Here is a 27,246-nt window from a genome sequence, read left to right on the forward strand (position 1 = left end):
TTAATATCAACCGTTGTATTTTGATATCAACCGTTGTTTTTTTTATATCAACCGTTGTATTTTATATGTTGTATTTCGATATCAACCGTTGTTTTTATATCAACCGTTGTTTTTTATATCAACCGTTGTATTTTGACATCAACAGTTGTATTTCGAGATCAACCTTTGTATTTTAATATCAACCTTAGCATTTCGATATCAGCCGTTGTAGCTCGATATCAACCAATGTATTTCGACCTACCTCCAAAAGTCGAAGAATTTGAACAGCAGACTCCAGCAGGGGAGAAAAAGTTTGTATAACAGGAATGTGTTCCGTAGTTGTCATGGTTACAGTGTTCAAGGTCACGTTCGTCCCCATGGCAACTCACTTGGTCGAGTACATATTGGGGATAACTCTCCTTGTACACTTTGTCTTCGACCCGAGCGTGTCTGAAGTGGTAATCAGTGGCACATGTTTGATTTCGCATTGTTTAAAGATAACAATACAAACCACTTAAAATTCTGCCGGCATGTGGCGTGTGACAAGTTAAAATGGCGATTGTTTTTAAGAGAAGCCTACTGTCTATTTATACAGCATAAGAAAAGTTGAAAAATCAAAAACGAAAACACACAAAATGGTTTTGCCATTTGTAATAAAAAGGCAAACAAGAGACTTTATTTTAAATCTTGACCTTGTCTCTTACTCTGTCCAGAAAAAGCAACGGCCCTTCATTGAAAACATAATAAACGCCTAGGAATCTAGCTGACTATATCACCAACAATCCATGTCAGTCGGAACTCCTCGGCCATTTCCATCGAAAGCAACCCCGTGTGTACGTCGGTACATTAGTTAAGTTGTTCGTAATTTTTTGAATAATAGTATTAATTAATTGTACTGTTTTTACATTCATATAGTATATATCTCAGTTTAAATTGATCGCCAATGAAGTGAATTATTGCAAAAATAATTAAGATTCCCCAAAGTAAAGTCATTAAGTTAAACTTCTAAATTGAAATTACGCGATCTACTTGCAGCGTTGTTATATGTAAAGATTTCTGCCATTGTAGTCCGAGGAAGTTTTTGATGAAAAATGGCCGCGGAGTACTCTCGCGTCTGTATAACTTCTACCTACTCTGGTCAGCCATAGTTAGTAACAGTGGTGCCAATTGAGGGAACCCGCTGTCACAGACCATCCCCAATCCACAGTCCGCTGTACTGTACCACCTTCACCATGACTCTGGTCAGTTACATTTAACAAGTGCACGACCTTTGAATTAACGACTAGGTTACTTACTTGTATCCAAGATGTCTACAGACGACCTCCGCCTCATTGGACCCAAACCCTCGGTCACAAACAACACCCCATACCTCGCCCGGTCTCTGACGAACGTTTACTTGACCTTGACCTTCGCCTTGCCCACCAGTCAGTTGCAGTTCATCTGCGGAGGGAAATATGTTTAAGAGAAATGAAACCCGTGGACTGAACGAATATATTCATACACAGATGAACCGCAATTTGAAAAAATTCAATGTTTATATTTACACCATTAATGGCAGATCTTTACTAAGATGTGTCGTCGACGTTGCATACATTTTACTGCGATAAAAGATCGCATGACCAAATGCAAGCGTCGTTTTATTAAGTATCAGGAGTATTCCGAAAATGCTACTTTCATCGGATTGTTAATGCAAATGAAGGAACATGTGTTCATCTAAGGAAGCGCAAATGGGGATTACATATTGCTTGATATGTCACGTTTTGTGAAAAAAATGCTTCGACATTGTCAATTTTATGCTTTTATCATCGGTGTTTTGACTTCCCTAACATGTAGATACGGAAAGACGGGCGGACGGACTGATTCATCAACAATTGGACTGGGATGAAATAGAATGGACATGGGGAAATTAATCCAGTTTAAACTCGAGAAATATTAATTCATGATCTATGTACGGATGAATTTAAATTGCAGGGGGAACTTCGTTTCTGAATAATATTACAGCAGTTTAAGACAAAATCTTGACTTTTTTAACCTTGAACAAACTAGGATTTCCGATAGAAAATTCCTGATTCGTAGCAATAATTATTGCAATTTAGACAGTTAAGGGGATTCATTTTTGCCTGTTGTATTTATTTGACAAAGGTCTCTCTTTTAGATAAATAATTGGAGATATATCACACTTCATATTACGTTAATGAGTAAATAATTCAACAAAACTACACGAAAATGTTTCTTAATTGTAGCTTCGAGAGATAATTTTCATTTCATGAGAAAGGAGCAAGAAGAAAATAATTATCAGCAAGCCATTGTTGTTGATGTAATGAGATAACAAGGGACTCGATCATGTTTTTGTTTTTTTGGAAAATGCATTTCTTTCTATATGACGAAATAAAGTGTGGCAAAACATTAGAAGTGTAAAACAGTGTGTTTACTATACCAAGTGATAAATCCTACGTCGATAGGCAATATTTTCCTTCGAATGATGACTTAAAACAAAGATAACTTCTATCTCTGCTTTCTATCACAATAGCAATGATATATCTGCTTGTAATTTACTGTAAACTAAAGTAACAAAGACTGGAACCCTTCAGCAAATGTTAATATTTGGTCACGTATCGCCTTTGCAGACCACAATTTTCATAAGCGATAATCAAAGATATCAAAGAATACAATAATTATAAAATAAGTGTTTCATACGCAATACTTGGAAAACTATTTCTCGGTCCAAAAAACACGAGCGAGTACCTTAAAAAGATTCAACATTTGCAAGAATCACGCAGTTTGGGGAGCGGACGAGTTCTTTGTTGTACTAGTTTACAAACACCATTTTTTAATACCCAACAACGTTAAATAAGGGAAGAGTATACGAGGTTATTTATGGTTCTATTTAATTGTATAAGAAAATTATTGCAGCATAATATTAATCAAAATTAATATTAAGAGTTTATTTTAAAAGAAAGATGTATTAATTTTACCTACATGCTTTGGTCTTAAAAGGAGTTGATTTTCAAGTTTTTAAAGCTAAGTAAAGTAAATGTTTCATTTACTTAATAACAAAGTTCATGATTTTTGAGGTATAACTCAAACTCGAGGTATGCTACCTCATTACTTATTAAAAGTGATTTTCCTGTTAGCGCAATGGTTAGCGCACTCGTTTGCAACCAATGCGACCTGGGTTCGATTCCCAGCTTGGGTGCATGTGGTCACCAAGCCGGACAAGTGGATTTCCTCCAGGCATTCCACTTTCCCCTACCTACGCAAGACCACACTTCTGCGTAAAGTCGTGCCAACGAGAAAGACTTAGTTTAAGTTATCATAACTAACTCTACAATTCTTGTTTAATAAATAATATTTAAACTAATCAAACTTAATGTAGAAGTGCACGGGAATGGTATTAGTTTGCCTGATCTGTCATTAATGAAGGGTCGCTGCATGCTAGACATGTTGATGACAACATTTATAAATATAATGTAACACATGCACATGTAATATTTATCATATCTTTATATTTGATGAATGTTTTCCTGCATGACTTGTCACCTGTGAGTTGTGACTGCATATAATTATTTATTAAATGCTTTCCGGTAGAGAGTTATACAGTAAAATAAAATTGATAGTTCCAAACAGTGAAAATATCAATTTGATATTGTTCATTGTTTGACCCATTCTCACGTCCAAATCAAACGTCACCGCACGAAGGCTGAGGTACACTGACCAATGACCTCATTTCCGAGATGATGTTACGTTCGCATACAATTTGACGCACTTTTTCTGACCATAAATTGTCATTTAATTGCCATTTTATGCATATAATGAAAAGATGAAAAAAGTTACTGTGTAATATTGCTAGATATTTCAACTCGTGAACACCAAAAGTGAATATTTCACTCGTTGCTGGGCACTCGTGGAATATAGGGTATACTGCCCAATCAGTGAAATATACTGCGATCTTACACTGAAGCAAACAGTTATCCTGTATCTACGTAATAATAAGTATATTACACAATCGCCGTCCCTGACCGATACTGCTACCTATGGTGATCATAGATAAAATAAGCTGTGAAAATTTTAATGGACTTGTGAATAAATATATGTGAGATAGAGGGCTCAAAATATATCATAATTGAACATTAATGTGTAGTTTTTGCATCACTTTTAAATTGTATGCTTAGCTCATGTTTTCTTGCATGGGTGGTCACCATTGAAATGAGACTGCAGGTTGACATGTATTGAATTGTCCCTTGAGGCTTATCATCCTAGTTCATCGATATAATGATTAGTAAACACATAACGGCAGCTCCGGGAACAATACAAGGAATGCCTGTATATAGTTCCCAGGATAAATACCCGACACCATTATTGTACAGTGGCTTTAATATTGGTAATTATTGCAAATGGTTAATCATTTTGTACCTAAAATTATATCCATCCAGGGGCCGATTTCAATAAGCATCTTAGTAACAATTTTCAACTTAGTGAAACATTGCACACACTTTTTTCTTATTTGAATTTTAAGTAAACGAACAATGTTTGTACACAAAAAATATGAAAACAAGCAAGAAACTGGTCTAAACAATATATGCATATGCATAAATCTGATGAAAAGTAGGGGGTATTTAAAATAACCGTTGTCAAAAATATCGAAATTCCCTTTCAGTTGAAAATATTCACTAAGATGTTTATTGAATACGGCCCCAAGTCCCTTACATGTGTGTACAATACACTAGGATATATCTTTTTCGACACATATTTACACATTTTTCTCAGGGTATATCGAACCACCTTGTATCCCTGTAAAAAACGTTCTTCGGTTTCCTGGATGAAAGAGTATGCCGCCCCATTACGCCCCCACCCTCATCCACACAGCGTCGAGTGAAACAGCCGCTTGCTATTACCCCGATATTCGACTTTATGATTTTGAAATCATCGATTAATATCGTACAGGTATTTGAAGAGAGATCGAATATTACACATAGAAAAATAAAATGATTTAATTGTTCTAGTATTGTGTTCAACAGCTGTATCTAGGAATTTCTAAGGATTTTTCAGTTTCACAGTGACGGTTCAATGTTATTAAAGATATGAAGACCTATTTCCTATCAGAGGATTTATTTTAAACACACGATACTCTTGGCCCAATTTCTCGAACGATTTTTAATCCCATATTAGACGAGATGAAGCTAATCACCTTTTTGTTTTTGTATAAATTGTATTTTCCTATCCCTTTGAAGAGTTTTGAAACTAGAAAGGAAATCATATTAAAAGATGCACCCTTACTCCAAAATAAAATTACCACAATCAAAACAATTGTTTAATATACCAAAAAGGATAAATAGATGTCGACAATGGTTCTTATGAAGTTTATCATGTTTAAATTGAAAGAAAGGTGCAGAAAACAAGGCACTTCTACCTTACGATACGATAGTAGATCGTAGTAAATGTTTTAGCACTCACCAATCATTTAAAATTTTATATAACGTTTTTAGCTATTACATACACGGTTACAATATTGTTATCAGTATTTAATAGTTTTCATAAATGTATTATTAAGTAGTTAAAGGTTATCGCTCAAAATATATGTATGTTATACATGTATACATGTATATGTACCGATTTTAAATAATAGTGTCAGTTTAGATTATCAAGCTTATTTTGGTTTTGAAAAATCAAGTATAAAAATTAACTAAATCAAAAATTAGATACTTAAAACTGGAACGCTAAAGATTTCTTTGAGATATATGGCCCTGTTTTTTTACAATTGTCGGTATTTCATCTATGAAATACATATTTGAAATACATTGTCAATAATGTGTGACTGAATACTATAAGGTTTAAAATGGTACATGAATTGAACTTATCAATACTAGTATAGCTTGAACATGTTTGTTTATGGACACGTACAAATTATACCTGATTAATCATACACAGGTATTAATAGCACAAACCTTCAGGCTTTATAAAAATATCAGGTATAGGATAAATAGTTTTACATTCTGTTTTCTATTTACATCCAACCACGTAATGTTATTTCAATGCTTAAATCACTTAAGCGTACGACATATGAAACGAAAGTATACCCCGTTTTACCTTAAGAAGATAATAGAAAAGAAAAACTTACAACATAAAGCTGTTTGTAATATTCCAAATAAAACCAAAATAATCATGACACATTTAACCGCCATGACCCACATTTCACTATCAAGTTAGATATCCAAAGTGTCTATATATTGTCTTTAAATAATGGGAATGTTAAGTTATTATTATCATCTTAAGGTTTCGTTTCCTCCTTTCAACGACCCACTGGCGAGTATCGCTGTTAAGTGAACGAGTGGGTACAGATTATTGATTCAAGCTTAAGTACTATACGACACGATCGCTGGTAAGCGCTTTTTAAAGCTGCACTCTCACAGATTTACCGTTTTGATTCTTTGTGTAAATATCTGCAAACTAGTGATACAAGACTGCTGACAAAAGATCAGAAAGCAGATTTTCATTTTTTCCGTTTGAAAATTAATGTTTTATGGCTAAAAGCGTTACTAACGGTTTAAGAAAAATGCATAAAACATCAACTTTTGAACTTAAATATGTAAATATGCGATCTGATCTTTTGTCAGCAGTCTTATATCACTGGTTTCCATGTATTTTCGCATAAATTGGCTCGTTCCAATACAAAAAATAAAAAAGTTGTCAAAACGTTTAATCTATGAGAGTGCAGCTTTAAATAACGACTAGCGTGTCCTTGTATGTATTTCATTTGTTTTCATTAACAATCAATTCTTCAAAGAAATTTCTTTCTGAAGTTTCCTTAAAAACCTAGTTCATATAGCAACTGTTTGTTATAAAGGTCGTTCATTTTGACAGTTTCCACCGTGGGTAGAGCTTTAAAAATGAGCGTAAGAGAACACAGCTAACAAATCTGTAACAACCCGACATTTTTAACAAGAATACATGTAAATGGATATCATAATCATGATGATTATCAGGAGGAAAATGAGGAAGAGGAAGATGACTAAGAAATGTATATTGTTATCATACTCGACGTTTGAAAAAAAGTGGTACACTGGTTTGTAAATAAGCACCACTCAGCAGATGGTAGTTTTTGTTATGGATTTTCGGTAGGTGGTAGCCAATGACTTGTCCCTGCAAATAAAACAAGAACTCTTAGGACTATACAAAGTACCCTGGATAGTTTTTCTGTACCAAAAGATAACCCTATGTGTTCAGAGTAGGTAAACGGCCAGGTCCACGTCCAACAGCTATTTGAAACCGTTTTCTTTTGTCTGCTTAAAAGCCTGCATACGGAGTTTGGCACGAAAATAATGTATATACAAAATTAAGAAGGGTTTTAAAAAAGGTCTGCCTACGGACTGTAATGGCTGCATAACGTCTTGACACCGTCCCATCCCCATGTGTGACTTAAAAAAATGAAGCCAAAGGGGGGGGGGGGTACAACATGCCCCCACTCCACCCCTCCCCACCCCTCCCCCATCCCTTCCCCCACCCCACCCCTCCCCCACTGGTTCATGGGATTTCGCCAGAGGAGAAAAGTTTACCCAAAATGCTGCGAGACCTGCGATAAATGACATCTAAAGTGGTCCCACAGCTCTGACTATTTAATATGGTTTCATTTCTCCAGTCTAATCTTATGTAAATTAGAAATTTTATATACTTCATATATCTTAAAAAATCATAAACATGTAAGAATGGTATATTTTAAAGGATGATCAAGACTCGTGGTCCGTTCATTGTTACGAAAGTGTTCTGAGAACAGGACATTTAGTCCAGTATATGTATATATACATATACCACCATGTTCCCCTATATGATTTTTAAATGTCCATGTACATAAAAAAGAGATAGTCTATATGCTTATTTGTATTGTTATTTTATTATCATAAGTATTTGGATAGTACTCCATGGGCGTAGCTAGCCTTCTTTTGATATGGATTCATAATTGTGGCAGGGGGCATGTCCGTCTCAACCGACAACCACACCCGGATTTATTTGAAAACACTGGTGCAAATTGGTGCATTCAATGCGTTCTGTAGTGCTTTATTTAGTACTGGAAAATGAACAGTTTAGAATCATATATTAACAAATAAACCCTTAACTCGGCAGATGGCTGATTTCTTTTGTCAGAATCATGTGGATATAGCTGCGTTCTCGCTATTCAATATTCAATTTGAGTTAATCTTATGTGCCTACGTCATTGACTTCATTCACTCCATTGATCACTTATTAATAACACATAATCCGATTAGCTACATCGTTCTAGGATCTAATTACGACCAATATTGAATACCAGCCCAGTGCCCGTATCCACTAAAGTGATTACGAACGGTCTCAAGTCTAAGTCTGTACTCACACTCACTTATTTCAGACTCAGAAGAGCAGAATCCTTATTTTAAAAACATTTTAAACATGCTATTATAGAAGCAAAAATGCTAAAATTAATGTTGTACCCGTTACAGATACTATGTTCTAAAATCAAACATCGTTTGTGAAAATATTATGTTACATGTATATATATATACGTTCGAACCCCGATGGCGTCGGAAATTTCGAGCCAAATGGGAATGCTTACGTTCAGTTTAAAGAAGTAGGTCCATAACATTCAGTTCGAGCCAGCGAGGAATTCGAGCCAAGCGAGTTCGAGTCAACGGGTTTATTTGAAACAATGAGAGATTTCAATATTCTATTCTCAAACTTAGATGCCTTCTCATAGGACAAAATATAATGTTGACTACTAATAAATTTTAAAGCTTAAACTCTCGGTTCTTAATGAATAAATGGCTGTCATAATTTCGATACAAGAGTGTTAAAATGAGCATTTGGGGGAAATTGCGAAAAAGGCAAAACATTTATTTTCTGAGAATTAAGTTGCATGTGAAAGCAAATGATACAAAATAATTATACATGTGAGTAAAAGTCAGGCAAACTGATGAATGGCCAAGAAACAGGAAAACAGGCTCATATACAGACTGACAGACGGACAAATGACAGTTTATAACGGATATAAAACACACCCTTCCCGACATATTATATGCAAAAGATATATGGGACAATTTTTGTAAAATCTGTGCTTGGGTATGCGACCATTCTCATTTTCCACAAATCGATTTGTTAAATTCGTGGTCACGTATTTCAAAAGTTGTAAAAAATGTTTTTTTGTTAACTTAACTTTTTAACAGGGCTTGTGTTTAATAGAAAGAAGTATGGTTCTTAATTTAGGAAATCTATTTTCTTCATTTTCGATGTTTCGTTTCGAATAGTAACCGTTGAGTTTGACTATAATTAATATGCTTGACTGGTTTGCATCCGAACATGATCAAATGCGTGTTAATTATAAATTCGCGCATTTCTTTATCAACCTTCCGTTACAAGATGTGAGGCCGTATGCAATTTAATATGGTGGTGATGCTATTATTGCTGTTGTTGTTGTTGCTACTGCTGCTGCTGCTGCTGCTGCTGCTGTTGTTGTTGTTGATGATGATGATGATGATGATGATGATGATGATGATGATGATGATGATGATGATGATGATGATGATGCAGTCAGTAATGTTGCGCAAGCAAGATACACTTTTATTTCTTCGAATTGCAGCACATGTCTTTATTTAACAAATATCCCCTACAGGCAAAGTTTATAATAACATCAAAGACTTATTGAAATTAAATTGAGAAGTGTTTGCATCTCACAGATTAATAAAGTGCAGGGTGATGCTAATTACATAATCATTAAAATGAAAACATAGCACTTTTTGCACCGAATGATTTTGAAATGTGCATACAAAATGGAACTTTCCTAATTATTTAACAGATGTTTAGGCTGTACTCTAGCAATAAATGGGCGCATTAAAATTTCCCAGGATTTTTGCTATGAACGATTAAGATCCAGTATCAGACAGCGTCGTTTGAACTTTTTCATAAAACCAAGGAAACAACTATAAAATATAATATCTGAAATAATATGTTCTATCAGCACGATCATTATTTAAAAGTGTGTTAAAGTTCCATTGTGTCTGACTGCCTGGTTAATGTAAGGTGTCAATTATTTCCCGTTTCACCCTCAGCTATCTATGTGTCCGTCCATTCGTCCGTCGGTACGCTAACAAGGTATTGTCAAAACTGCATGCATTTGAAAATGTCTCATTTTTTATTTGAAATCAAATATGGCATGTATTCAATTTTAGAACATTGTGGTGAAATTCGAATGCGGATGATTCCTAACAGCACGGGTTTTGACAGACATGGTGAGTCCGTCACCCGAGAGTTAGGGTTGTTAAGTTTGGTGTTAGGTAAAATACCCCGTCTTCAGTGATAAAGGCACCCAGTTGTCCCATGTGGGGTTTAGACGGAGACTTGCATACACCCACCCCGGTGGAGCAAAGCTTTTGTTAAGTGCATTTAATAGATTAAAGATTGGTGTACATCTTAAAAAAATAGTTCAAATGTTCCATTAGACTGTGAATTTGGGTTAAACATGTTCATGTTTTCGGAACTTGAACACTAAATATTATCAATCGTGACTACTCGGCCATCTCCGGCAAGCTCGGATTTCTGTTCGGATAATAGCCGAGTGATTTCCGAATGGAATACTATGACTTACATGTCAAATATCAAGTAACAAGCCTTTGTCTTCAGATTTGAGAAGAGTGAACTATTAACTTAATTAGTTTTAACTTTCACGGTCGAAAACCTCTTTTATAGTGCCGTTTAATTATAATACAATACAACGCTGGGAAATGGTATCTGTTTTATGCCATTTTACATTCAGGTTTTTTAAAAGTTGTAAAAATTATAATTGAAAGTACTGGGATCATTGCTATGATAGCTCAATATTCTTACATTATAACATAACCATGGTTACCTTTATTAACTGTTGAACTATGGTTTTGAAGTGATTTGTCAAAGAAAGTCATGGATTAAACGAGAGACATATAACATATAAGCTCGAAATAAAACTTACAGAAAAATACAAAGAAGAAAAAGAAGAAAAGAAAGATAAGAAAGAAAAAGAAAGAAGAATAAAAAATGACCAGTGAAGTTAGACGGGCAAAAAAGGACGTGCTAGCGGACTTAGTTTCGGTTAAATATGACGTCATGACGTGTATTTCATCATCATCGATGCGGAAGGCGGTGCTCGTGGCGTCAGAAGATGACGTCAGATCTGATATGGAGATGGTAGTCGGGAAACTCTACACACTGTTGAAGGCTGTACACGAGAATGCGAAATATGAGCTCACACAAGAGTCGAAGGTTGTTAGAGAGAAAGTAAATGATGAGATTATATTTCTAGAGGAGCTACATAAAAGGTGGGCTTCCAATAAGGTCAACAAAAATACCTAGTTTCTCAGTCTCCGCCGCATTTTTTTCTTTATCCAGCTCATAGTTTTTATTTAAAAAAAGAAATTAAAACCAAATATTTTTTTAATAATAATAATAATAATAATAATAATAATAATAATAATAATATTAATAATATTAATAATATTAATAATAATAATAATAATAATAATAATAATAATAATAATAATAATAATAATAATAATAATAATAATAATAATAATAATAATAATAATAATAATAATAATAATAATAATAATAATAATAATAATAATAATAATAATAACAATAATAATAATAATAATAATAATAATAATAATAATAAAAATAAAAATAATAATAAATATTATAAGGGAAAATGTTTTATTTTTTCAACAAGCTATTTTGAGATCATTAACAAAATTTCCTTTTGAATTATGTAAAAAATGTGTTTTTCTTTGTTCAAAAGATTTGTATATGTCAGCTGTTCTATGAAAAGAGTGTGTGTTTTAGTTAATAAATGAAACAATATGAAACGCTTACGCTCCATTTACTTTCAAAATGTACATGAAAAACTAATGATATTTTTCATGGCCTAAGGGCGCTGCTTATTAACGTATACAAACTAAAACCAGCCTTAAAGTGCAACAGAGTGCGCGAACCTGCGCTTATTGCTACCAATTTGCATCTTCATATTTATAGAAATGTTTTAAAGAATTCACATAGGAAAATATTCAGATTATTGTTATTATAACACTTTTATTTCCTGGGCCAGAAGACCACAACTATTTGATTACAACATGTCCTGACTATTAAAACTAAATATACGTCTAGTTTAGTCATTCCAACTTCTGCAGTGATTCATTTTTGAAATCTGCTCATTCATAAATGCATTCTTCCAAAACAATGGTCCGGAAAATAACAATGAGAGTCCCAAGAATTGTTGTGTGCATACATGACTTTATAAAAAGTGCATCCTGCTCACACGAACTTGACATAAGACTTGTTAAGATTTGTTTACTCCTACTAATGTGTTATATGTAAGTGTTTGCTTGTTATAGGGCCTACCCACTGGTCTTATGAGACACCTGGATTGATGGATATCTTTAGTATAAACATTACATATTTAACAACGATTGTGAAGAGAGTAATGATAACTTAAACTACGTCACTCTCGTTGGCATGATATTGCGCGAGAGTGTAATATTGTGTTGTGGGGAAACCGTAATACCAGTAGAAAAAAAACATTTCTTTTCAGGTTTGGTGACCACTTATCAAACTCACATGCGACTAGGTCGGGATGCGAACCCGGGTCGCCTAAGTTAGAAATGAGTGCGCTAACCGGACAACCTATCTTTGAATATCTTTACACCCGAGTATTAACCTAAATGCTTTGCGCCTGAAAGGAAAGCAATCATTCGGAACTCTTCGGTCATTTACCATCGAAAAAACAACTCAGATTTATATGGAAGGTTTACATTGTCAGACATTTTAACATTTAACTACGCTGCAAGCAGAGTGTGTAGTAATTTCAATTCAGCAGTTAAATTTAATGACTTAACACACGGGAATCTCTTTTGTGTATACAATTATACCTTTCACTGACAATCAATTTAAACGAAGATATAATAAAGACACGTTTAACACTTCAATTCATTCATAGTTTTATTAAAAACGAACTACTTTTACTGATGTACCGGTAAACATCCGAGGTTGTTTTTGATGGAAAATGACCGAGGTGTTGCGAATGGAAAGCAATCGGGTCCGATCATTTTAACTAGCTGCTGGGTCAGGATACTAAAAAATACTGCGTCAAGTTCCTGTGATCCTGCTAACGCACACATATAAGAATAATGGACCGTCGGGGAAACCACTCAGTATAATATACAAGATGCGCAGCAAAATGAATCATTGATAAGGCCACAAAAAATGAGATATTTTGTTCGGTGTTTTCATCCTGCCCACATGTTTGAGCGTGGGAGGGTAGGGTTCTTTCTTCCGCGGAAGTCAATTCACCATAATGTAAAAGAACGACATACGGATAGGTTAAAATTTTCGTTTTAATTTATACTTGTTGGTCGGTTGGCATACGCCAAACAATTGATTTATTAAGTGTGGCCTTATTGTTGTTTTCCAGTCTTGACGATATGGAAACATACGTGAAGGAAAATGCCTCCACTACAAACATGCGCCCCATCAAGATGGGAAAAGACAAATGTGACGACGCCAGAGCCTCCATAGAGCAGTTCAAGGTAACGCCTTTTTCTCTCAAATGTGGAACTTTATGTCTCCTGACACTAAGATTTTTTTTACAATATAATGTCAAACTTTGTTTAAACTGAAAAGAATATCGCACAGTATATAACTTGCTTACATCACAAAATTGTATTCAAATCATTCATCGTCATCCTAGTTCAAGAACCCCAGAATTATATTTAGAAAAGGAAGCAATTTTGACTTCTTGCATTTAGGTAACTTCTTTTTACTTCAAGACTAACTGAACATGGAGACATAAAGTAAAACTGACACCAGGTTGTGATATTTTGAAAGTCGAAGCAGTTCACATTTGGAAGTTTTCTCCAAAATATTGGAAGTTTTAAGACTGCCAATGCTTTTTAAGACGTTTTAGCCTAGTTTAAGGGAGTACTACATGTTCTTCGAAATTCTCTTCAACGAAAACCCTGTAAGGCATAAGATGAGTGATGATGCTATGGGTTAGATTTATTATTATCAAACCTCTGATGAATGAGAATGATGTGAATAAGATAAATGAAAATGCATGCATATTCATAATATTCATTTCCTACTACATGTTTCACAATCGGAACAGCATTCTACTTCCATCTTAGCTAATCTATGGTTGACTTTATCACGATTTTCATAATCCAATGTGAAATTATTTTCTCTTCTAGGCAAACGTGAAGACGTCTTGTGTGAAGTTTGTATTGCATCAATTGTTGGCCGGCATTCTGGAGCAGATCGAAACATTTGCACTCGGTAAAATGCTAGTAATGGACGCCGAACATCAGATAGGGATGGCAGAAACCATACACGAGGAACCGGACTTCATTAACGATGATTTTGGCGATGATGACGTCATTATCAGGCCGCCGCGTAGGGAGCCGTCACAAGACCCAATCAGGACGTCGTTTATCAGGTCGAGTTCGTCTAAATTGATTAAACTTCCCGAAAGGAACGTTCAAGAATCTCCTAGGCAACCGCCGCAGCTTCCACGAAATTCGACTCTTTCTAATAAAGGTGGACATTCTGGGCTTTCCCGCCAAAATTCAAATGTTAACTTGCAACTGGGAAATGCGAAAATGCCGTCTCGCCGTAATTCCCGTACAGATATGTCCGTAACAGCAATGTCGCGGCAGAACTCTGTCACAGAATCAACAGCAGGCAGTCTGGTGAGCCCCAGGGTCGAGAAACCTTCAAAATTGATTCCAAAACGTAAAAGGAATGTCAGTATGGACTCTAAGCTCAATGGCAGTAATTCCGAAGAACCTGAATATAGAACAATAGCCGGTCTGCGAGCTACTATCGCTCAGCGGTCAAGCTCTGCCCCGCTCATCAATCTTCCTTCAACATCTAAAAGCGATTTTATGTCGTCCATACCAGAAGAGAAATCCATATTTCAGATTGAGAACAACGAGACTCTGACGACAAAAATGCACGCAACCGGATGTTACATCACTGGCGTCGCGGTGCTCCAGAACGGCTCAGTTGTACTATGTGATAATATGCACGACTCGCTTCAATTGTATGACTCTCAGCTTCAACCAGTGGCGGAAATGGAGTGTGCACATCCCTGGGGCGTCACTTCTGTTTCCGAGGCGGCAGTTGCCGTCAGCCTGCATTACGAGCACAAACTGATTCTTGTTAAAACACAGCAAGGTCTTGAAAAGATCGTAGATAAGGATATTGTTTTAAAATGCAAGGCATCTTTGACCTATGACGTAAAGTTTTATTCATACAGGCTGTATGTGTTATGTTTCGACGGCGACATACATGTCGTGGACTTGAAAGGGAGAGAATACAAAGTAATAAAAACCGACATGGGACTGAACTCCGCTCGTTACTTTGACATAGACGTTGATAACGATATTCTCGTAATTGCGGGACAGAAAGGCGTCACATGCACTTCAAAAGGATTGCCAATGTGGAACTTCAAAACCAGGATCGGAAAGGCCAAAATCGTTTGTACAGGCGTTCTCTTGCATAAGGAACACGTGCTAGTGTGCGATTGGGAGAATTTCCGGATCGCCGAGATACATGACGACGGACAGAAAATGCGCACCGTTCATGGGGAAGGGCTGGAGAGACCCGTGGCTCTCTGCTTGGCGCCAGCTGGGGACGCCCTGTACGTGACCCAGGGGGATTATGACATGGATCCGGAGAAAACTAGGACCGTCAGAGTTCTTAAAATGCAGACAGTTGAAGATTGATTTTTATGTGCCTTTAAATCATTTAGTAATTTACGAAACATGTTTCTATCGACATCACATTTATTTCATGTTATCTGCTTTTGACTAATGTTTATAATCTAATTGAAAACTATGCTATTTTTGTATAAATATATATTAAGCATGCAGTGAATAAATAAATGTACATTCATCATAACAATTGTTTTATTTAAACAACGAAGAATACACTAACCGTGAGAACCGCCCCAGAATAACTTAAATCTACTTCATCCCCATTCACTAAAATGTTCGTTTGGTATAAATTAATATCGTAAATTCCATAACTGAAATTTGTAAGCCACGAAAACCAAAACAAATAGCGTTTGAATGTATAAATTAATTAATATTACTGAAAAGTACGTTATCAATTATGGCATAGAGGTTTTTTTATATTAAAGCGATCGATGAGGATTGCTTCACCTTTAGTTGATATGTGAGAGAGGTTGTATTTTAAAGAACTTCTTTTGAGAAAATATAAAAAATAATGTATCTTGCTTTCTTACAAGACAACCTTTCGGATTGGCTGGGGATCAATCCGTTTTTGTTGTCTGCTCCGTTTTTGTTATCAGTGCTCTGTAACCCTTTTGACGCAATTTTAACAGAAGAAATTATTTCAAGGATCTGGAAAGCACGTGTGTTTACAAATATATTGTTCGGTTTGTAGTTCTCCGTGCAGTTCCTTTATTTTTGAAAAAAGAATGGGCAGACCAGGTAAGTTTGTGTTTAAGATATACAAATATATTATTTAACATCCCGATTTTACATGTCATACATCGCTTACACAGAATTTCTTCGACGTTTGCAAGCCACGAGGCTTAGATCTCTGCCATTTAAAAGCCACGAGGCGTTGATTTCTTTACAATTTAAGGAGTCTACCTGTTTCACATTTTAATGATAACTGTTTGAGTTTTTTAATAATTAATGTAAAGTATATATACATGAATATTTTCCCTTTTGGGATACAGCTTCCTAAATAGGAATTTGAAGCCATACAGTTAGCATTGAAATTGAACCACAGGCACAGGCATCTCACTCATTTGTGTCTAAAATGTTGATTAATAACATTTTGGCTACATATAAAGAGATAAATAACAGATGTGAAGATATCTAATGCCTTTCATATATACAAGATGGAAACAAAGTTTGTTACTCAATATTATCAAATTTCATGGTGAGACCATATTTTTTCGCGGGGTGTTAATGGGGCCGCAAAAGGCCCCCTTACGGCTCCAGGGCAGCGCCCTTGTGGGGGCCAAGGGGGCGAATGGGGTTAAAGCATTTGAAGAGCCTAAAATTGCATTTAATAAGCACATTGTTGTGCAAAAACATAACATTTTGTTGTACATGAAGCACAAGATATTAATAGCAAATTGTTATTCTGTCGACAAAATACATTGTATAATTATGGACTAGTATATAAATAAAAAAAATATTGCAAAAAATGTGACGTAAACATCAATATGGTTGTTTTCAGTCTAATGCCTACATACAATAAAAGAATACAATTGTGAAATTATGAGATAAATTTAAAATAAATGGAAACTCAAAGAAATATACATTGTCAAACTAGGGCCATAACTTTCCTAATAGAAATTTGTCTACCTACTCTTTACTCCAGCCAACTTATTAGAAGCCTTATCAAATGGGGTTTAATCCTATTTATTTGATTTCTGTTAAGCTTTTTGACACTTTTTGAACTCTTAGAATGCTGCATTTATAGCAATTACAAATTGCGACAAAACCGAAAGCAAGTCTATTTTTATCGCGTAAGCGTCATTATGAAATTTGCATATCACGTGACTTTCCGACAACATAAAATTCTATGATTTGCATATTTAAAACTAACACGATAATTACGCAACAACAAAGCTGTTGAGCTAAATATTTTTTCTAATAAGAGACATAACAGTTAAAGGATGTCATTGTTTATCCGTGAAAGCAATAAAATTCTGCAATAATTAGCGAGGTGTTGACTGGGGTGTGACTGCTTGCCCTAATTATTGGATTAATTTTTGTTGTCCCACCAGCAGATGCGCTTGATTTATGACAGTGACAGAATCGATTATCATGCAGGCCGCATGGGCACCACTTACGTCAATTTAAGAAAATATTTTGGAAAAAAATCGTTGTCGCCATTAATTCGCCAAATTTGAAAAGTTGTCGCCACTTTTGCGATTTTGTCGCAAATGGCGACAATGGCGATCGCCAGCGGGAACCCTGCATTTCACCCAGTTGTCTACTTTCAGTTTCGCTTCTCAGTTCTGTCATTTTCCGATATTGGCAATGAAGGTCAATGTCATGTATGTAAACATGTAGATGAGGCATGACAAAGAACAGCATTGTATATTTGTTATTTTAATCCCCTCCTGCACCAAATAATTTACTGTCAACTTTAAATTATTAATCCTTTTGTTGAAAATGACACATGTTTTTAACACAATGTGAAGAACTCGTAATCTGTTACATGCTCTCTGATTTGATAAAAATTTAGTTCAACCAATGAAAATCAACCTTTCACCATGACGCGGATATTACATCATTGTATGTCTCTAGACGCTTGCATGCAGGGGAATTAACTGTTATGTTTATATTTTCATCGTCCTTTTTGTTATTTTCTTTTGAAGTTTCAGAACTCCAGATTGGGAATTTTTATTCGGAAATTGGGAAAAAAAGATACTTTTTGCCATTGGGAACATGACCGAATACCGGCTATAAATATTGCCGAAGAAAAGGCCCTGTATACTGATTTTCTTTATGGGTATTTGCTCTTTTGGAGCTTGAGCTTAAAGTAATCATATCTTTGCAAGTTTCTGCAACAACACTGGCAAGAATACTGTTTATTTACCGACTATTAAGATCTTTGTATCTCATGACGTTGCGCTCTTCAACTTTACCTTTGGACAGAAACCAATAACGAGGGAAATATACAATTTGACTTTTTCTGGCTCCTGTCTGATAGTAAAGCTGAAGAACGCATGCCAGGTCTGGCCTCTTTGAGCCAGTGTAAATTTAGTTTAGCTTGTTTTAATGATCTTTTACAGACATATTATGCTTTAATTTGAATCCCAATTGGAATGAATGTCCGCAAAACAGCAAAACTCAGTCTTCGTCATAACTGGGTTGCCAGAAGCCCGGGACAAGTAAATACTGTTTCGGACAAGTCAAAATTCCCAGGTGATTGCCTGATTGGGCAAGTGCATTTTTCCGAAATTTAAATCCCTCAGTTTTCATAATTTCTTCAGCAACAATTCTCAAATCCTGAATGAACTTTCTAAATATTGGCTTTCGTATATTTAGGTATGAATTGGTGACGTCACAGCATTTCGCATGCTCAGCATTTGTAGTATTCATTTAGTAAGCATCTTAGCGTCTGCCCGATGCTTAGACGCTTATTTATCAAATAATAAATTTATTAGCTTCTCTGCGTCTGCCCGATACATGGAAGCTTAAATGAAATACTTCTCTTGTTTGTGGTTTGGTTAGTAAATGATGAATTTTAAGTATTTTGATGATTCTGATGAGGATGAGGATGGTCAGGTGATGATGATGACTTAGAGATGACTGAAAACCTTGTTTTCAATTTGTTGTTATCCTTGAGGGAATAAATGAACACTACAATTTGATTATTGTTGTGTTTTTTATTAAATTATATTGGGCAAGTAAAACTGTTTTGGACAAGTGGTTTTCTTCAATTACTTGCCCAAAAGGACATGTGCTGAAAAAAAATAAGGCAAAGACTGAACTCTAGTTCTCTGGTATTTGGCTAAAATGTCCTATACTCTTGTACTTGGGAATATTTTAGTTAAAAGTAAAAAAAGGCTAATTTTAGGGCAGAATAAAGTAAAAAAAAAAAAAGAGGCTAATTTTAGGGCAGAATATAAGCACTCACCTTGTAAAAAAAACTAAAAATTGCCATAAATAAGATCCCTTTCACCATACAATCTAATTTCTTTTATCTAGAATTTAAATTGGCAAAGCCCACTTTGCATTTTTATTGAAGGTATAACCATTCCAGGCATTTTTTGCAAGCAAACTTTCAAATAACATTTGTCCTCCTGTTCGGAAAAAATCCGGTCTAAGCAATCTCAAAATAGCTGTATTTTTTTTGTCAAGGATATTTGCAGGGCACACTATTTGTTCTATTTTCGGTATAAATTTTCAGCTTCCTTTAGTGGTTCTAATGTCAACTACAAGTTCTCCGTGAAAATAAGTAACATAGTAAATGTATTATGGTCTTCAGTAAACACGAACTGTTTCACAGGGTCGATTTTCCACAATATTGGGAATTCTTTTCATAAAAACTTACAATATTGGAAGTTGAAAACACTCGAATACTGTTTTTAATTATTTTTGGAGCACTTTAATGAATTGTAATTAAAAAATCACATCTACTGTACAACTTTTACATATTTCAGGTTTTAGTCCTCGTGGAAGTGGCAGAGGTTTTGGTGATCGAGGGAGTCGCGGTGGTGGAGGCCGTGGGGGCTTTGGTGACCGTGGAGGGCGAGGGGGCGGACGTGGTGGATTTGGTGACAGGGGTGGTGGCCGGGGAGGGTTCAGAGGCGGTAGGGGAGGGTTTGGAGATCGTGGTGGCCGAGGAGGCGGTGGCAGAGGAGGATTTGACCGTGGGCGTGGTGGTGGCAGAGGTAAGACTGGGTTGAAGCAATGATGAAATGAAATTTGACTAACGGATATCTTGAAAGTGAAAGGACTAGCTGGTATTTCTATATACAATGCTAAATGTCAAAATTGATTGTCAAAACTCTTAATAGGACAAACTTATTGGAAAGTGTCAAAAAAGTTCAATTGTCCAATAAGCTGCAGTTTAAAGTTTGACTTTTATTCTTGCCAGATTGTCTATCTTTGATATAATTTGTGATTTAAAGTTTTTACAGCATACACTTCCATGCTTTTGTTTACTGATTTAATCTAAAGGTAACCGTTTTGTAAGCTGTACAATTGTACTGAACAATTAATCTGATACACTAACAGAAGAACAACATTGGTATTTATAAGCAATCATGATGCCATGTTTTAGAATAAGTTGCTAAACATCCTGCCTTGTTTTGTAGGTCGTGGTGCACCCAGAGGCGGGAGAGGTAGGGATACTTATATACTTTAACATAATATATTAAAATAATGAAAGCTCTAATTCTTTTGAACATAACTAAAAGTTAAGGTCCGAATATCATGATATAATTAAGTCAAACCTCAATCTTAACACTTTAAAACAAAAGATAATGTTGAATACCTGTTTTTAAAGTGCATTCTCTTCATATATAATCAGGGTTCTCAATAAGTTTCGGTTAAACCGTCTCAGTAGGTAAAGTAACCGACCAGCTTCTATTTATTCTACTGAAAATTCATTTAGTTTTCCAAATTTGAACTGGCCCTATTGCCATTTGAAATGTCCATTTTGGCCGGCAGCCGGTTCTTATTGAGAACACTGATATAATATATTTATTCAAAACTGGTCATTATGTTCAATACACTTTGAATAATGTATAAAACGATGAAGAAAGACGGCGCTCGTTGTGGTAATAGTCTTGCTACAAACTAGTTTTATCTTCTTCATTTCACCATGTTTAATGATCACTGATCTATCTATAGGTGGATTCCGAGGAGGGAGGCAGGTTACAGTAGAGCCACACAGGCATAATGGTACGTGGGTTAGTACAGTGCAACTCCTTACAGCACATCCATATAAACATACCCCAAGAGTAGTATTTCCAAATTGGACCGCCCCAATTTAGATATTTGTCAACTTGTAGTAAAGATGAACCACCCTGGTAGTATTTCTTTATTTTGCCTTCATATGTGGCCTGGAATGGGCTGTATGTTTTTCAATGGAATAGTTCTTAGCTTTTTTTGTTTAAAAAAAAAGTAGGTAATATATATCCGGACACTGTTTCAATCAAGATTGTAAGGCTTAATATTTTCAAGGTGTAAACTGCATTTGAATAAAAATATTGTGAGGACATTTACCTCATAGATTCTGCCCGTAACTTTACAGGTGTACCAGAGCACTCTTAAGCAGCGTAAGGTTCACAACTAAGATATCTTATTTCTTATCTCTGGCTTAAAGTTAATTTTTAAATAGGCCCGTAAAATGGTGTTCCAGAGCAGGGCTTGTAGACTTGCTCTTATTTTGATTGCTTGATTTCCCATTGCAGGAGTGTTTGTTTCCCGTGGCAAGGAGGATGCCCTGGTTACTCTCAACATGGTCCCTGGGGAGTCTGTCTATGGGGAGAAGAGAATTTCAGTCGAGGTAGGCTATATTGCAGTCATCAACATTAGGCTTTTGGATGAAGAGCAGTAGTTCTTACTGTACACTAAGTATATATTCAGTGAATATTAAATGACTTGAATATCTTAGCTCCTAATTTTGATTTAATCATGTGATCACATGATGCATTTGCAATTGGAGAGCCTATTTCATTTTACATATAAAATTGCATAAAGCAATAGAATTTGAGATTTATGGTCAAAGGGAGACAACTGCAAAATGTGTGGCGATTTCAACTCCTTGGCTCTTTGTTACTTTTAATGAATAATGTTGTTTATGTAATAAGTTGTTAAAACAACAGCAACATTTTCATGTTAACAAAAGAGCTGTGAAATTTGGTGATAGTGATGCTTTTTTGCAAAGTGTATCAAGTTTGGTTATTTTTTCTTTGAAATAAATGCACATGCATCTATATATATTACACTAAGTAGCTTACATGATAAAAAAAAAATTGAACTTTTATCGAAGACTGGAGAGACAAAAACTGAGTACAGGGCGTGGAACCCCTTCAGATCCAAGTTAGCTGCGGCCATATTGGGCGGTGTTGACCAGATCCACATGGGGCCAGGAAAGAAGGTCCTCTACCTTGGTGCTGCATCGGGTACCACTGTCAGCCATGTGTCAGATATTGTGGGGCCGGTGAGTTATTATTTTTGTATTGCAATTTAAGGTCCGGCCACCACCTTGGCTAGCTGCACTGAGGTCTGAGCCAATCACATGTACCTTGCAGTGTTAAAGAAAGATTTGAATACATAAAAAGGGATTTTATATTTATTGAGTTATTGTCTCATTTATAGTTCAATTAACTATTATAGTTTATTGATGGCTCTGCACTAATAATCACCCAAGTTGCATCCGCTATTTCCTATATTGAGCTCCTTAGTGGGCTTATAATACATAAGTATTTTTATGTCACTTTGACTACAAGTAATTTATAAGACCTTGATCTACTAGCATGAGTATGAAGTAACTATTGCTCCCTCTGTCTGGGAATAAAAATGGTTTATTGTAATACTCTACATGTAGGTCAGTATAAACTTCTTGTTAAGACAAATAGTCATTAATTCCATGTAAACCGAAAAATGGACAGAGTCGATAGCAAGTGTTTTTACCATGAAATGTTTTACATCTTCAGGAGGGTCTAGTGTATGCTGTTGAGTTTTCACACAGAAGTGGCCGTGACTTGATAAATGTGGCCAAGAAGAGAACAAACATTATCCCCATCATAGAAGACGCCAGACACCCACACAAGTACAGGATGCTCGTTGGTAGGTCACTATACAAATTAGGATTAACACTAAAGTCTTCGGCTTGACTGGGTTTCTGTATCAAGAATTATGCATAGTGATGAATGAGACGTCAGACAATCTTGAGGTTCTGTCAAAGCCTTTGTGTTGTTTTCCGTATTGCTTTCGTCCTTGTTACGGGAACAATTGAATGTTTGGAACCATGCCTGGTATTAAAATGAAACTGCGTACATACATTATGAAGTGTTTTTTCTAACAATTTTGGAAGTTGGTAAAGGCCTTTCTTTGGCTTAATTCCGAAGTTTACATTTTTCCAACAATATAAAAAATGTTACAAAAAATTAAGTAAAAAACGATAGTCAAGATAAGTGTCCAAAAAACAACAAGGTTTTCTCATCTCTAAAAAACACTATGGGGTTCAAATTTCTTGCTAAATTTATAATTTAATAAGGGAGTTTTCAATTCACATGACTTGTCAAGTCTCTGGCATCAATGTGAGTCATGGCCATCCATCAATGTAAGACTTGGATGAACAAGTATGCATTCAACATGAGTATAATTACCATGTGCCCATTGTGGCTTCAAAATTGTAACAAGCTAAGCTGAATAAAATGCAGCGTTTGAAGCTAAGCTGAATAAAATGCAGCGTTTGAAGCTAAGCTGAATAAAATGCAGCGTTTGAAGCTAAGCTGAATAAAATGCAGCGTTTGAAGCTAAGCTGAATAAAATGCAGCGTTTGAAGCTAAGCTGAATAAAATGCAGAGTTTGAAGAAGCCCTGCAATCTTTAAACCAATGCAGGGCTTGCAGACTTGTGTTAATTTCGAATACTGGATGCACCTCAATAACAGAAAAACAGATTTGGGTGCTATTGTCTAATCCAGGCTTATAAGTGCATAGAAAATCTTAGTGTCAGGTGTCTTGAAAAATACAAATGTCTTAACCTAATAAAGAAAAACATTACAGATTTATGAAGTATATCAACTGAGCTATAATATCCTTTCTTGTTATGTATTGGAATACTGCATTTTGCAGAGCGAGAAAAGCAGGCAATATTTAAGTTGCCCCACCGTTATGTTACAGGTATGGTAGATGTGATATTTGCTGACGTAGCCCAGCCAGACCAGGCCAGAATTGTAGCCATTAATGCACATCACTTCCTAAAGAACAGTGGACATGTTGTTATGTCAATAAAGGTATGGCGTTTTTTTGTGTAATATTATAATATAACTTGCATATTTATAAGCTACAATTGTAAAGTGGTGAAATAATCAGGTTGCCTAACAGACTAATAGAGTGTGGAATCAAGCAGTTAGGGTTTTAGCTTAAAATTTGTAGGAGGAAGTGCACCCTGCCCTCATGAGACCAACATGAGCACCCTTCTGACCTCTTAGGATTAAATGCTTCAGATAAGCAAATACTGATTTACTTTCTTTTGTTTATAAACTTACTACATGATTATAAAAGATACAGAGTTGATATGTCTGGAAATTGCAAGCGAAAACTACTTCAGTCAAATTTAAGTAAGGACTTTACGCCACGTTATAATGTGCCCTTTTAACCACGTCCGTGCCTCCAGCACCCTGCCCTATTTAAAACCTGGCTATAGCCTTACTGGGTAATCATGGTTTCTGAGACAATCTTTGCTGAGGAAATGAGGAAGTTGAAAGCAAACTTGGAGTTTTGAAATAGATACATTTATATAGTTCTAATCACAAATTTACAGGCTAACTGTGTGGACTCGACAGCAGCCCCAGAAGCAGTGTTTGCGGGGGAGGTGAGCAAGTTGAAGTCTGAGAAGATCAAACCGATGGAGCAGCTCACACTGGAGCCGTACGAGAGAGACCACGCTGTGGTTGTAGGGCATTACAGGTACCCATGGGGCTCTCTTGTTTAAATTTAAAATGCTCATTAAGGCAACTTGTGGACATGTAGTTAATTTGCTCAGAATGGGCTCAAAAATTGAGGTCTATTCCATTTTAACATAACCGCGCACAACAGAGGCAAAATGTCACATTAAACATGATTACTCATTAAGGTAACCAGTTGCTTGTGGACATACAATTAATTTGTTCAGTCTTGGGCTGAAGTATTGAGGTTCATTCCAATTTTACATAACATAGCTCAAGGAAGGCAGACTTGAAAAATTCTAGAGACGAAGGTTCCTGTTCTATTTTCAAATTTTTGCTTCTAATTCGTTATATTAATTAAAGGGGGATAGTTTCAATTTGTGCCTTCCTTGAAGGACCCTGAGGACTACTTGTGTGGGTTTTCAGTTTTAAAATCTTTTGTTTTATAAGTGCACTGTTGTGGTTGGTTATTTACTTAAAAGGACTGGTGTATGTTATTTTGTAGTCAAATTTTATAAAAGTGGTTGTCTCCCTTGACCTAGACTAATGCATGTTCCTTTAATGTAAAACTGCTGTTATTTACTATTGAAGCTAAAACAAATGGATTTCTTTGAACAATATGCTGAACTTATGTATATAGTAATTATTGCAAATTCAAGTAATTTAAGATTACTTTGAAACATAAACATTGGTCATTTTTTTGTGAATGTTTGTGTCAAGGAAAGAACATACATGAAGTCATCTAAAAAAAGACTTTTTGATTATCAAGCCTGAATCCCTATACTCCTTATACTAGTGCTTGTCATCAGTTTTCAACCAGCCATGCTATATAGAATTGAAAATTTGATCAAGCTCGGAACTATTTTACCAGTGCAGGACTTGTGGCCTTATGATAATTTTGTAAAATAAAAGAAAGTTTGATGACGGGTATCAATGATTGACCATTTGAGGCTCCCATCTACGACTTTTTGCTCCATTTTGAGCTTTGCACCTTAACTTTTGTTCAATGTCTTTAAAATGTTCCCTGTATTTCAGACCACCGCCGAAGAAATGAGAAGATTGTTTGGTGAAAGTGTTCAGACATTGACAGATTATGTGTATACCTGTAATACAAGCAAACGCGAGCAGGGCCAGCATTATAAATAGTGGTCCATAGAAATGAAATGAAGGATCAGGGTCTATGTTGGCTGTTGAGTTTGTTTTGTTACGATTATGGAAATTGTTTAATAATTGAAATGTTATTCATAGTTGAATAACTCCAACTAATATAAAAATTTCACTTCATGACCTAAAAATATTCTATGAAAACCATATGCAAAGAATTGTTTAGTTAACTTAAAAGATAGGCATCTAATGACATTTAGATATACTTATTTTCTGCTTGTGTAGACTTATGTTGAACAATATTGCTTGTTAATGAATACAATCCTCTTATTAATGCTTCTTAAAAGAACATACATGCACTCAGCTGGATTCTGTAGAATTTCATCAGTAGATCTGAAAGTTAGTAGGAAAAACTCCCAAGATTACAAATGTTTATTTTGTTAAAAAGCTGTGTTCTCTCAAAAGGTTGATGTTTTTTGTGCATTTGTATATATTTTATCCTGGCATTTTAAAATTCAAGATTTTAGAGGATTTTGTCATGACAGTGATAATGTTTTATTGTTTGTCAAAATAAATGTAATTACTTTGCTGCAGCTGTGCATCAATTGTTACAGCTGGTTGTAGGAAAAAGGCAATTCTATTAGTGTTTTTTGTTAGTGTAATGACGTTAATGAACTGCTGAAAGGAGGAAGTTGGTTTTATCTTTTATCATGATCATCATTCATGTACATTTATATTTCAATATCGGCATTGATGTCATCAGACATGGGATCATTCTGTATAGATAACGATTGTTCTTTATCTACTGTAAAATAAATTTAATGAAAAACCTTGTTTGTTTTATAAAAAAACTTTTTGTTTGTTTTATAAAAATATGATATGGCTTTTGGACATTGAACAGTTAAGTTGTGAAGTAATAAACCAACTTAATTGGACTTAAAGTCGTCTTATATCCCTGGATCGACTTCTGAGGGAGAGACATCCTTTATTT

General features: G+C 35.3%; 3 protein-coding genes across 4 annotated transcripts in view; 2 read left to right on the plus strand and 1 right to left on the minus strand.

Moving 5' to 3' along the window:
- The window catches only part of LOC128234186 (uncharacterized), a 29,888-nt gene extending 23,592 nt beyond the window's left edge, over positions 1-6,296 (minus strand). For both annotated transcript variants that reach the window (XM_052948250.1, XM_052948249.1), the window contains exons 1-3: positions 6,098-6,296; positions 1,275-1,419; positions 242-429 (exon numbers count right to left, since the gene is read on the minus strand). In XM_052948250.1, the coding sequence (XP_052804210.1) occupies positions 242-429; positions 1,275-1,419; positions 6,098-6,170 (406 nt within the window). In that variant the 5' untranslated portion in view covers positions 6,171-6,296. The remainder of the gene's footprint in view (positions 1-241; positions 430-1,274; positions 1,420-6,097) is intronic.
- Positions 6,297-10,751: 4,455 nt separating this feature from the next.
- Positions 10,752-15,862, plus strand: LOC128234187 (uncharacterized). The gene is made up of 3 exons (XM_052948251.1): positions 10,752-11,294; positions 13,442-13,556; positions 14,217-15,862. The coding sequence occupies exons 1-3, from the start codon at positions 11,014-11,016 to the stop codon at positions 15,750-15,752; spliced, it is 1,932 nt and encodes a 643-aa protein (XP_052804211.1). The 5' UTR covers positions 10,752-11,013; the 3' UTR covers positions 15,753-15,862.
- A 489-nt stretch (positions 15,863-16,351) lies between these two features.
- On the plus strand, positions 16,352-27,088 carry LOC128234190 (rRNA 2'-O-methyltransferase fibrillarin-like). The gene is made up of 10 exons (XM_052948256.1): positions 16,352-16,481; positions 20,186-20,416; positions 20,843-20,869; positions 21,381-21,431; positions 21,944-22,038; positions 22,525-22,695; positions 23,192-23,324; positions 24,385-24,497; positions 25,028-25,173; positions 26,187-27,088. The coding sequence occupies exons 1-10, from the start codon at positions 16,469-16,471 to the stop codon at positions 26,203-26,205; spliced, it is 999 nt and encodes a 332-aa protein (XP_052804216.1). The 5' UTR covers positions 16,352-16,468; the 3' UTR covers positions 26,206-27,088.
- The last annotated feature ends 158 nt before the right edge of the window (positions 27,089-27,246 follow it).

Source organism: Mya arenaria, chromosome 5 (genome assembly GCF_026914265.1).
Source record: "Mya arenaria isolate MELC-2E11 chromosome 5, ASM2691426v1".
NCBI classification, from domain to species: Eukaryota; Metazoa; Mollusca; class Bivalvia; order Myida; family Myidae; genus Mya; species Mya arenaria.

Excerpts from the sequence above, each read along its gene's own strand:
- LOC128234187 (XM_052948251.1), top strand. The coding sequence starts at position 11,014 with ATGACCAGTGAAGTTAGACGGGCAAAAAAGGACGTGCTAGCGGACTTA. Across the intron at positions 11,295-13,441 it reads CTAGAGGAGCTACATAAAAG|TCTTGACGATATGGAAACAT; the intron begins GTGGGCTTCCAA and ends GTTGTTTTCCAG. Across the intron at positions 13,557-14,216 it reads CCTCCATAGAGCAGTTCAAG|GCAAACGTGAAGACGTCTTG; the intron begins GTAACGCCTTTT and ends TTTCTCTTCTAG.
- LOC128234190 (XM_052948256.1), top strand. Across the intron at positions 21,432-21,943 it reads AGAGCCACACAGGCATAATG|GAGTGTTTGTTTCCCGTGGC; the intron begins GTACGTGGGTTA and ends TTCCCATTGCAG. Across the intron at positions 22,039-22,524 it reads AGAAGAGAATTTCAGTCGAG|ACTGGAGAGACAAAAACTGA; the intron begins GTAGGCTATATT and ends CTTTTATCGAAG.